At 21.4% G+C, this 13,871-nt stretch overlaps 1 protein-coding gene across 1 annotated transcript in view; it reads right to left on the bottom strand.

The window, feature by feature from the left end:
* mask (multiple ankyrin repeats single KH domain) overlaps positions 1 to 13,871 on the bottom strand; it is a 45,646-nt gene that overhangs the window by 28,808 nt on the left and 2,967 nt on the right. The window contains exons 3-8 of the mRNA XM_011497977.1: positions 7,437 to 7,883; positions 6,672 to 6,819; positions 4,058 to 4,338; positions 3,464 to 3,749; positions 951 to 1,252; positions 59 to 274 (exon numbers count right to left, since the gene is read on the bottom strand). Coding sequence (XP_011496279.1) covers positions 59 to 274; positions 951 to 1,252; positions 3,464 to 3,749; positions 4,058 to 4,338; positions 6,672 to 6,819; positions 7,437 to 7,883 — 1,680 coding nt within the window. The remainder of the gene's footprint in view (positions 1 to 58; positions 275 to 950; positions 1,253 to 3,463; positions 3,750 to 4,057; positions 4,339 to 6,671; positions 6,820 to 7,436; positions 7,884 to 13,871) is intronic.

The raw sequence follows: 13,871 nt of genomic DNA, 5'->3' as shown, positions 1-13,871 counted from the left end.
TTATATATTATTTGTAATATATATATATATATATATATATATATATATATATATATACCTTGAGTTTATGGAATGGATCTGCAGATTGTGCTAGTAGAAGTTCTACTACGGAAAGATGTCCTCCAGCACAAGCCAATGAAAGTGGAGTATGGTCGTTATTGGTCGTTTGTCGATTAACATCAGCATGTTTTGATATAAGAAATTGAACTGTACAAAGGTGGCCAGCTCTACAAGCTTTCATTAAGGGTGTTCTTCCTCCTTCGGATTCGTGTTCCTATTAAATATACTCTTTGATAAAATAATTAAATTTTGAATATCGTAAAATAAAATTGCCCTCTTTTCATAAATACTCGTAGTTATATACATATAAAGTCAAGTAAAATAAAATTGATTAAAAAATTAGATAATATTATCAGGTAGCTTAAGTAAATGTTAATTATTTTTTAAAATAAAATTTTTATTTTTTATCAAAGTAGTTAATTGAAAACAATTCTATTTTTAAATTATTCATTACATAAAAAAAAGTACAAACATTATTAAATGTATATTGGTGAATTAATTTAATTTTGTACTGTATGTATTAGTCACAAATTCTTAAAATATTCATTCCATACCAATAACAACTTTGTATATTTATTTCTAATTTCAAACCACTTACAAAATAGTTTTTTTAAGACCAAATTTTGCAGTATCAATTTAATACAAAATAATTTTCAATTAAATTTCTGAATACTTTAATACTTCTAATATATATTTGAAATTAATATTTATAATTTGATAAAATTTTTATTTTATTTAATATACTCTCCTACAAGTTGTATCTAATGCATCTATTCGATTTTGATTAAGAAAATTAATTTTGTTTTTATAAACATAAATATACTATAAAATATATGAATTGTACATTTATTATAATTTATTTTTACAGAAATGATGTATAAATTACTTACTAAATAAGCTCCAAATTGTAACAACAAATCAGCTACATCTGTATGTCCATTTTCACAAGCGTATGTTAATGCTGTATCACCTGTTTGAGTCTGTGCATGAACATTTGCACGTGTTTCTAGTAAATAACGAACAAGATCTAAATGACCTTCCTGTGCAGCTTCCATTAGAGGAGTTGAAGCACCTAATTCTATATCAGCACCTGCTTTGATAAGAAAATCAGTAACATCCAGAAACCCTCCGCAGCAAGCTAATGTTAGTGCGGTTTCTTGTGTCTCCTCTGTCTGTGCATTAATATTTGCGCCTAAAACAAAAACATAATTTAATTAAATGTCATAATAAAATTATATATAAATAGCTTATATTTTTAATAAAATAATTATAATAATTATACTTCTCATAACATGAAAAATAAAGGAATTATAACAATCATAAAAAAAAAATAAAAAAATTCCCAGAGACTGATCATCTAGATAAGCCTTATAAATACATTTTGTTATTATAAAATTTAATTTGTTATAATTTAAATCTCACTTCAAAAATTTTCAAAATCAAATGTAAATAATTTAAGAAGATTTTAGGTATAAAAGGCAATTATTAATTCAAAATTTATAAATTTAATATTGTATATTTTAAATAATAAAAAAATATAAATAAATTTTAATAAAACTTTTTTGTATTGAATGTCTTTCAAATTTTTATTCAAGTTACTTTTTTTAGAAAGTTTTTATTTATTTCGTCAATTCAATTATAATCAGCTTAATATTCATAAAGGACTTAAAATCTTATATAAAATTAAAAATAAAATATTCGTATAACATAATTAAGAAATTTGCTATAGAATTTAAAGAAACTATTAGATTATAAAAGGATTTAAGACTATGGGAAAATATATTTTCAACAATTGATTTTTTTATATTATTTATGTACTAATATAAAACAGTATTACTATAATTCCGACTAAATACGTAAGTTAGAATAGTACGACCTAAAATCAGTCGACATTTTCAAATTTAAAATTAATATATTTGGCACTGCAAGATGAGACTTATTGCACATTGTGTTCTATTTAACAGTAAGAAAATCAAACTAGAGTGTATTACGCATGAATTCTACTATCAGTTTCTATAAAACATCATATTAATTTTTGTTTAACGCATATTTTTGGAGTTTACTTTATTCTAACAGTCAATCACGCATTAAGCATTTTATAAATACCAGTACTAGTACGATTGGTAGTTTGTTACATATTGTTACATAAACAAATTTCATACTGCTCACGAAAGTTAGCACTAAAGTTTACGATAAAACAACTCCAATGGTCACATTTATTACTATTAGACAGAAAAAATTTAAACAAAAAATTGATCACTCATTTTTCTTTTATAATTATCCTGAAGCTGTTTTACGTCTCCCGCATATGTATCATTACTTTTAAAGTTTCAATTTTGGATTTTTGTTCAATTTTATTACAATCATTTTTCATTATAACGATCTCGTTTTTTTTCTCTAAAATCTTTAATTGATTTAGTAAAAGTACATAATTAATGCATTTGTTTCAGTCATGAAATTAATAAGTTGGCTAATTTAATTATATATGTATGTTATCAATACTTGTTTGCGTTTATTTCAAGGGATATTTCAATTAATAAGTACGTCTATAAATTTACTTATTTTTCGAAATTGTATTATTTAACAATTCTGTACAATTAAAAATTTTGAGTTGCAAGTGAAAGTTCGTTTTAAATCAGTGTGAAAAAGTTGCATAAAATACATTAATGTATAAAAAAATTCATTTACAAATTTTTAGCTTAATAATATTTAAATTGCTGTGTAAAATATTTTTTGTAATTCTATGATTAACGTTAATTCTCAAGTGATAAATCGTAAGAAGTATTTGTTTTTAAAATCTTCTTTATTGTTCTTTATTGAAAATTAAGAAAATATTGGTTATTATTCAAATTATATATTTTAGAACTTGATCATTTAAAAATTCTCTTAATACAGTACATATGCACGTATGCAAGCAGTTACACTGAATATCGAATATGGAAGTTCTAAGTTATATATAAAAGATTTTAATTGTGATTACTTTATAATAAAAACAAATTCAATATTTCATTGATAATCTTACATTATTCTCATGTTTGATGTTTTTATATACAATCAAGACTAGCATCATTAAATAATTTTAAGTTATTTTTATATATTATAAAATAATTAAATTTTTGTTATTAAATAATTTCTAAAAAGGAATCTTAAATTATATAGATTATAGATAAAATTTAAACTAAAGTATTTTAATAGTAAAGATATACAATATATTTGAAAATCTCACACCGAAAACAAAAAATAATTTCTTTAATATTACATGGTTAGAAGAAAAATTGTGAAATTAATTATTACATAATTTAAAATTTAAAATTAAATTAAGTTTAAATTTATATTTTTATACCTTCGGTACATATTCTATACTATTAAATCTTGACGTTTTTAATTTAAATGTAAAACATACCTTGGCTCAACAGTAAAGCAATCATTTCTTCGTGACCTTCCCTGGCTGCCTCCATCAAAGGAGTATAACCTTCATCGTTAACTTCTTCAATGTTTGCTCCTCTTTCAATAAGAAGCATAGCGAGATCAACATGACCACCACAAGCAGCTAATGTTAATGGGGATTCAAAACTATCTGTTGGCATATTAACCTGAGCTCCAGAATCTAATAATAAACGAGCTACTTCCACATGTCCATCCATAGAAGCTTCCATAAGAGCAGTATGCATTTCATCAGTTTTATGTTCCTGTATATAAAGAATGTACACACGCAGGCACACATGAATATATATTAAATAAAAAATTAATCTTTCGATTGTAACAGGATCTTTTTACAGTATCTTCATAAATAAAATTCAAGTAAAATCAAGATCTACAGTAAAAATTACAAATTTACTTTAAATATTATATAATATACTGTTGATTATAGATATTTTATATATTTTATTATTAAAACTAACCTTATAATTAAAAAATAATCGTAATACTAAAATAATATGGTACTAAATTCAAAATTTTATCGTAAAATAGTAACAAATAAATAAAACATAATTACTCGATCAGCTCCAGCTTCTAATAAAAACTTAACCATCTCCAAATGTCCTTTATAACATGCTAAAGTTAGTGCAGATTCTTTGAATTCGTTAGAATGAGTATTAATGCCGGCACCGTGTTCTAATAAAATTTTTGCAACTGATACGTGACCAGCACTAGCAGCTTCCATTAAAGGTGTATGGCCATTATCATTATGATCTTCCACATTAGCTCCTGCTTCTAAAAGTACTCGAACAACTTCTTCGTGACCACCAGCACATGCATACATTAGAGGCGTATTTCCTAAAAAAAAAAAATACAAAAAATACATTAATATATTATATAAATTATTACTATGAGCTTTAATACAATAACTAAAAATAATGTAAAAATATATTTTATTTATGAGTTGAACTCATATGAATTAAGTAAAAAAAAAAAAAAAATAGATAACATTATATATTATTTTTATGAATATTATGTTAGCTAACAACGAATCACACATTTAATAAATTTTCAATAAACTTTTTCGTAAATATATTTAAAAGTTAAAGTTAAAACATTATTTTTTGGTTAAAAATGAAATATAAATTTTTTTATATCTCATATTCAAAATGTCATTGTATCATATATTTTCCTAGCAATATCATATAAGATTAATTGACACTAACCATTATTTAAGAATTAATTGAACAATAATTTAAATACTTGATTTAGATAAGCTACATGAGATCGTGTCAATAGCAGTAAAAGTTCGAGTTCATTATAGTTACCAGTAAACCATTTATAAAACGTATACATTCTGTATTAGGTTGTGACAATTTTTCGAAATAAGTTACTTCAACCATGAAAACAATAAAAATATAATAACTATGAAGCTATGTGTACAAAATGCCTAGTATTTTTATCTAGCGCAACTCATTATTTAAGATCTTTTTGTAAATAAATAGTCAATATGTATTAAAAAAACCAATATATAGCCAATACTGATATTGTGATAAATACAAAGATACAGGCACTACTGTTAATTTTATTATTAAGGTGCGTTTCTACATACAGAAAATAATCGCAATTATTATATAATGTAATATATGTAACATTATATAATAATGCAATTATTATATAATATATTTTTAACAAAATTTTTAAGATTTTATGAGGTTTAAGTATTCAATATATTTGTGAATAACCATCTATCAACCATTTAATTTATTTTAACAATCAATTCGAATAAATAAAAAATTGATTGAATAAAAGACCTAAATTGATTATTCGATTTTAAAATATTTACATCGTGATATACAGTTTTAATGTGTAGCACTTTAACGGTCGGTTACTGATTAAAACTACTAAAAGAAAACATTTATAATTTAACTTGATAATAAAAATACATATATTTCAATAGATTAATAAGCCTATAATTTATTCTAAATGATAACATTCAAAAACCTGATTAACAAAGGTCTTAGCGATTTAATATGGCTGATTAAATACATAATTGAGGATTATAACCCTAAATATTACTATGGTGATCATTACTACATTATTATTCTACATTAATTTTATTATAATATATTCTATATATTTCATCGTTTTAATGCTGCTATGCAAAATATAACTTGACTTTATCATACAATTATTAGCGAAAGACTAGCTTGCTCATCATTCTTTCCGTAATCACTTTAACATAAACTTCAATAGTCTACAAGTTTTACATAATAGGTTACGAATAACTGCGCTGATTAAATTTTGTTTATCACAATTTTGAACAACTTAATATTAAACATATCTTTTTTAATTTTTTAAATCTGTTAATTCTTGTTCAACGTAATTAAAATCACAATAATTTAGTCAACAAAATTAATAATTGCTTAAATGAAAACACGAAAAGCTAGGAAAAGTAAGATAGAAGGTAATTTGAATATTCGAAAGAAGATATTTAATATTTATTTAGACCAAGTAATATAAAAAGAACCTAAAAAACCTTCACAAAATAAACAAAACAGAATGAAAATTAAATTTAAATGAAATTACTTATATGCAGTTATTTCATATAAATTGTATAATAAGAAATGTTTTGATCTAACAGTGAAATATATCAATAAAAAATTTTTTAACAATAAAAAAATATGCAACAGCTATTAAAATTATACTTTGTATTATAATTTATTTGATATAATGTAATAATGTGTTAGATTGTCACAATTACTATTCTTATATTGATAAAGTGAAATTAAAACAAGCCATTATATTGTTAATATAACTTTTAGAAACTTTGTAAATATTTTATGTAAATTATTGAGTTGATTACTGTGTTGGTTCAATTTTTTAATTTATTAACATTGTTCACTAGAGGTGTTACATGTTGAAATATTTATGCTAGTATAAATTAAAATATTTATTATTCTTATATATAATATTACTATTTCTCAGGTTATATACAAAAACTTTTATTAACATTCTTGGAATGTACAGAACTAATGAAAGTTATGAGTAAGTACCCCAATATAATTCTAAAATTAGTATATGCTTTGAGGTTCCAATGCATATTATGCTTATCGCAGCAATATTTTACAGCTTTGTATTAATTAAAAAATAACTGCAGTTTTACATCTAATAGTAATTAATATGTTTACCTGAAGTAGAATGTGCATTAACATCAGCTCCGTGCGCTATAAGAAGACTGACAATATCTACATGCCCAGCACTAGCTGCTTCCATCAAAGGAGTGCAATCTCCTTTGATTCCTCTGTCTTCTATATTTGCATTCATTGCTATTAACACCTGCAATAAAAAGAAACAATATATATTGTACACATTTTGAAATCCATCTAGAAAAATTTGAAAAATTTTTAATTATATTAAATAATGGTATTAATTATATAAATTGATTACATGAAACATAGTTATGAAAAATTATATATATTTTCGTACAATATTTCTTAATAAATAGTATTAAAAGAAAAAATAAAATAATATACACAAACGCGAAAAACCATAATTAATATATCAAATTATAAAAAACTGAATACGACCTCCATTTGTAAAAAAATGTCAAATTATAAAATTCAAAATAAAGTATATTTGAGTATGTTTTTATTAAAATAGGGCTTAAAATATTAGTTATCGAGTGCTTCCAAATAAAGTATTTTGCCTTATTCAATAATAATCATTTTGAAAACATTATAAAATAATTTCTTATTCCTTTTTATATTTTTCAATTATAATTAATATCGAATATCTTTTATATTTTTGCTAAAAATATACTTGTTCTTTAGTTATAAAATTGAGGTCACGTTTTAAGGTTACTTATACTTGTAATTCCACTATTCAAATAAAAATTGAAATGAATATAATAAAATAAATATGTCAAATTTAGTTTCAAATGTTTAAAAACGAACCTGAGCTAGTTCGTAATAACCAGCAGAACACGCAAGCGATAAAAGACTTTCTCCCTCTTCAGTAGTTTCGTGTACGCTCCGCCCTTCTGTTAAAAGTTTTTTAACAGTTCCAACGTCACCGTCAGAACAAGCTTCAATTAATGATCGTTTTTCATTCTGGTTTCGAGATGTGTTATCAGTACGCATACGTGTCAATGCTGCAGCTGCCTCATCAATAGCACAGGATACACTTGAAGTTAAGCGTCTAAGTACTTCATGATCTGGAAGATGATTTCCATCAGTAGAGGATAATTTTCCTATTCCTGCAGCTTCAAGAAGAGCTTCTAAACGTGCTTGAGTCTCTGGATCAACAGAATGTTCACAATTATCAGATGCCAATAGAAATTTCGTATTTTCTATTTGTTTTCCCTGATCAAAATCTGTTTGATCAATAGCAAAACACTCCACCTATAAAAAATATAATTGACATTATATAATAGAAAACAATTCAAGTAATATATAATTATATAACATGTAACTGAAAAATAACATTTTTCATATGTTCCATAATTTTTTTTTAATTACACCTTTAATCATTATAGATAAATAAGATAGTATTGTATTTTTATACATAGAACTCACAATATAAAATACCAAATAATAGGTGAGATTAAAGAGAAGTAATAAATTCTTCCTATGCAGTAAAACATTTAATAAAAAGTAACAATTTTTTATTCTGTGAAATTACTTTAACAAAAAGAGAATTTCATTAATTTATATTATATTTCTGATTGATTAATGCGAAAGCTCGAATTAAATTTCTGTTTATATTGAATTATTTTGGTTTAAATAAAAATCAGATATAATAAAAATGTATATTTACATTAAATATTAACTATTGTTTTACTTTTTTAAAAAAATTATTCAAACAGTTGTTTTCAAACAGTTGCTCTTATAGCAAATTATTATTGATTATGTTTCAATTTATTAAAATCAATATAGTAATAGAGATTTTACATTAATTATAATAATAGCAAACACACAATTTATTAAAATTTATTTATAAACTTAAAAGTAAAACTAAATATAGGGGTTAACTTTCTTTATGGTAGAAAAACACTTTTTTTATATATTTAAAACTAATTTTTATATTTTTTTGAATAATTTTAGAAACCACTTGCAGCTAAAAATAATAGTTTAAGTTAAAATTTATATCAAAATAATTATGGTTGTAATATAAGAAATGGTTAATTTTTTTTTTAATTCAACTGAAATATAATAAATAATATTACTTTAAATAGTGCAAAAAATGAAATTGATTATAAAAAAAAAGTAAACAAAAAGGGTAAAAAAAAAATTTTTCTGAAAAAATGTTTAAAACTTTTAGCACTCAATTTTCTATTTGTAAATTATTTAGAATTTTATACAAAATGCAATACCTTTTGTTTTCCTTTAATATATATTCAATACTATAAATACATGTTATCTGTTGCATTTCCAAATATTTGTATATTTATACCATGCAATTATTAATAACTCCAACTAGTCAACATAAATAAATAAAAATTTATACAATTTTTTGTCAATATTTAATAACTATATTACAAGTAGAAGTTTCATATTGTGTGAAAAAGTGAATTTCAATTTTGTCATATAATTTACAATTAATAATAAATACAAATTCAAAATATTTAAGACTTTTTGTAATTACAAAAATTTAATTTCACTGATTTATATTTATTATATATAATTGCTTAAAAAATTGCATACTTCAAACCTATTAATGAATATACTAATACATATAATTTTAGTTTCTGTGTAAGGAAGTATTTATTTTTGATATACATATGTATATATCAAGTTTTTCTAGTAAAATGACTTTTTTTTTAGCTTTTCATTAATGGATATGGAATATGGAAATGGGTTATAAAAAAATTTATAAATTAAAACAGAATTAAATGTCATATTGTTTGCAAATTTTGCTGAACAGTTATTTTTAGTTTTCAAAAAAAAATATTGAAAAAAGCTATTTATTATTTGAGAATATCAAATATCTACATGCTAAAATTAATTTTTACATAAACATATGCTTTATAATATTCTGCAACTTTTTTTTATTAGTTTTTGTTTTTTATTTTTTATATAAAACTATTTAATTTTGATTTCTAAAATCTTCAAAGGTCAAATTATGCCGTTATATTAGTTTCCATCTAATATATAAAAATATTGTATAATTCTAATAAATAAAGAATATACAAAAAAAATTTCACGTATGCAATGAAAAATCATTAATTAAACTATTTAATAATTTTTCAAAAAATTTTTAATTATATCCAAGAAATTGCACTAGAAAAGATACCAGCTACTTTGATAACTCTTCAATAAAAAAAATAAGGGCCACTTGTCAAATAAAATCTGAATCTTGTAGATAAATTATGGATTTATTAATAAAATATTAATCTATATTTCATGTTAAAAAAAAAATATATATATATATATATATATATATATACACACATGTAAGTATATAATATAAAACCAAAGTTTTAAATATTTACCATTTGTCAAATTATAATAAAAGAATATAATGAATACAATACGTAAAATTTTATCTTTGATTACAAAATCAATGTTCATGCTATTTCTGCCAAAAATTAAAAAATAGAATTTATTTGAATTTATCAAAAACATCCTACTTACATGTATAAAAGAATATTCATACTGAATTTTCCTTGTATGGTTATAATAATAATTTATAGTTATACAACAAAAACTGTTGATATGCATAGTATATGCATATGTATATGCATAGTATTTATAATTTATATTTTTCATTAAAAAATCAAATTATGTTTCATTCAAACCAATAATTAGTGTATTATCTTTATTTTGTTATTACAAAAGTAAAGTTTTATAAGATAAACATTTTTTTATCAAGTTGTAAAGGTTAAGATTCTAGAGATAAATTACCTTTACTTATCTTTTTTTTATTAAATATAAAAATATAAAAGTACACAAAACAGTGAATGACAAAATTTATTGAAAAATTTTGTTTTTGTAACATATTTGAATATATCTTTCAATAGTTGTTATATATTTGGATGATTTTACTTCAATTGTAAATTTATATTATCTACTGTAATTTAAAACAAGAAAATCAACTATTCAGTAAAATAAATTATTTGAATTTTGTTATTACTTTATTATAACAAAATTTAAATCTTGTTTTCTTATTTAAAATTATTAATATTTACATCAAAATATAATTTCTAGGTTTCTAGAAAATTAGTTTTCATTAATTTTTATTTGAAATATTAAATAATTACAATAAAAACACATGTGACTTATTTGTATGGTTATATTGGATTAAGCAGATAATACTGATCATAAAATTAAAAATCTTATTATGAAAATAATTAATATTAACAAATCATTTTCTATATTATTTATGTATAAAATATATAAAAAAATAATTAAATTTTATTAATACTCTGTAATTTTCATTCTGTAAACAATGGTAATACAAATGTAATATTATAAATTTATTAATAATTATTTTTTAATTAATATTTCTAAATTAATAACAAATATTGATTAATTTTAATTAAATATAATCATTGATTTAAATGTAAATGAAAAAATTATAAAAGAAATAAATTATGATATTTGGAGTATGATTACTAATTTCTGCTTTTTGTTTCCAAATGTTTAGTTTTAATTTTATAAAGAATTTTTTACATTACCAGTGATATGCATTTAATATGTATATATGCATATACATATGTATACACATATGCATATATAGATATATGCATATACACACGCACACATATATATAATTAATTTTTATTTGAATGATTAATTGAAGTTTTTAGACTAATTATTTATAATTTTATTTTATCTACTATAATCTAATAATCTATTAATTAATATTTAAATAATAACAATACCTATATTAATGTTGTGTAAAATGAAAATGTTCTATTAAACATAGTTTCTTTACTTATTGTTGCATTGTATTAAATATCAAATGTATGAAATGCAACGAAACTTGTTAAAAAATATTAAATGTTCAATCCATATAATTTTTCATATAATACTAAAAAGAACATACAACTTACACAATGAAGTTATGCATTTTTTTAGAGTTCACATAAACATTTTCAGGAAAAACTGCCGAACTACGTAACCATAGACTACGAAATATACTAGATGTATTACGTTACATATTATAACGCGTGATAGAATTAAATTTTATTAGCTGTAAAACTTATGCTTCTATTATATTTATGTATACTCACACAATAATAAGTTTATGCACTTTAAATGTAAAAACAAGTAAAAAAATATATATAATTTTATTTGCTAAAATTCTTATTATTTTGTATTACAAAAATTAATAATATTAGATATATGAATATTGATATAATTACATAAATTAGAAAAAGGAACGTATTAATGTTAAGAAACAATTAGAACCTCTGATTGGTAATACAGATGACCCTTAAACATAGTAAATTCAGAGGCACATAACAATGTGTTTCTAGGTGCAGTTAAAACATAGAGTAGAAAGTGAATATGTCTATGCAGTGAATTATGAAAATCTGAAAAACCTGACATAAGTGCCGAAATTTTTCAATATGACAGGCTTGATTAGATTTTATTCTTTCTTATATATCATTAAATGTATATTAAATTTTCAATAGTAAAAAATAATAAAAGTTAATCAAATTCTTCATTACATAATTGTACAAATTATGTAAAATTATATATAAATATTTGAAAAAATCAGCAAATTTTATATTATGGTAAAAAATTTCTTAAAAGACACTTGTACATACAGAAAATAAAATTTAATAAAAATATTAAGATTAATTCATACATATAAAGCAAACAAATATTTACCTGCATTAAAGAATTATAGGCATTAGTAATAAATTTTTAATTTAAATTTAGTATGAGAATTAACATTTTACAAAAGTAGTTGAAATGAACTATTATTAAATATAAATTACTATTCTCTCAATAGGCAAAGAAAACCAGTAAATAAATAAATTCAAACATATTTCTAAATATTTTTTCACTAATAAATATTCGCCCGTTTAGTATAGCGAAGCATATGACATTCCGACTAAAATTCTGGCGTTATATTATTCTGTCCTCCATCCTTTATTGTTTAATAATATTTTATTGACAAGCTTTTGAATTTATATAGGTGATGGAAGCTGTCGACGTTAAAAACGATGTTTATTAAACTCGTTTTAAAATTTGGAATTTTTAAATATTTTTTAATTTATGATCAATAACTTCATATATCCTTCAATTGTGATTATTTTTTTGTTGTTTTACACAAACGATGTTCTTAAATATTTGTAAATGATGGAAGTATGTCATACATAGAACGTCAACTGATATAATAATGTAGTTTAGTAGATCAATAGCTATATTCGTCGGCTTTACAATTTTCCAAGATGTATAAATGATTATGTATAATAAAAATATTGTAAAATTTTTAAATTACATATAAGATTTATATATATTCTTACAAACAAGTGTGATATTAATATTTCGATAAGGATTTTTCGTATTCACCGATTTTTACATATTATAACTCTCTATATTTAATGTAATATACATTTGGATTCGTATTTCAATAGTAGTATTATAAAACAATTAATTAAAACAAACCTGAAATTTAAGTTAGTTTGTTTAACCAACAGCTTAGTTAATTTCGATTTCAATAATACATAGATATTCATTATTAAACTATTATACTTATATGAACGAGAAAAATTATATTCTTATTTGCATGTACATGCATATATTAATTTGTTTAAACTTTAAATTTAATATGAATAATAATTGTTTTTAATAAATTTCAAGAATTTAATTTCTTATTTTTGCCAATCTTCCACAGAGAAAAATTAATTTACTATATATTATTACCTGTCTCACAATATATACAAATGTTTTATTTATGAAAGCTCACCAAATTCTTAACAAAATTTTTCATTAAAAAAAATAAAACAATTAATAATTTTAAGCAAAATATAATAAAATAAATATGGTATAATTATATTTAGAATATAATAATAAATTGGTATTACACAAAGTACTGAATTTAAAGTATACTTGGACATACAAATTTATAGATGATTTCTCATATATTTAATTTTCAGAACAATATAAGATAAACTTTTTAATATATCTGCTTTCTTATTATATTAGAAATTCAGTAAATTACTTTACTTTTAATAATAATTTGATGATAATTTTAAATACAAATTAATTTTGTTTATTTTTTATAGTTACAAATTAAAAAAAAATTACGATATCTAATGTATAATTTTTTTTATATAATTTTTAAAGAATAGAGTAATTTACAAATATTTGATATTTTCTAAGAACACTGATTATTCATAAGTCCTTTATATTTGTTATTCATATTTATTATTT

This window comes from Ceratosolen solmsi, unplaced genomic scaffold (genome assembly GCF_000503995.2).
Source record: "Ceratosolen solmsi marchali unplaced genomic scaffold, CerSol_1.0 scaffold14, whole genome shotgun sequence".
NCBI lineage: Eukaryota > Metazoa > Arthropoda > Insecta > Hymenoptera > Agaonidae > Ceratosolen > Ceratosolen solmsi.
This window is presented reverse-complemented; position numbering and strand designations above follow the sequence as displayed.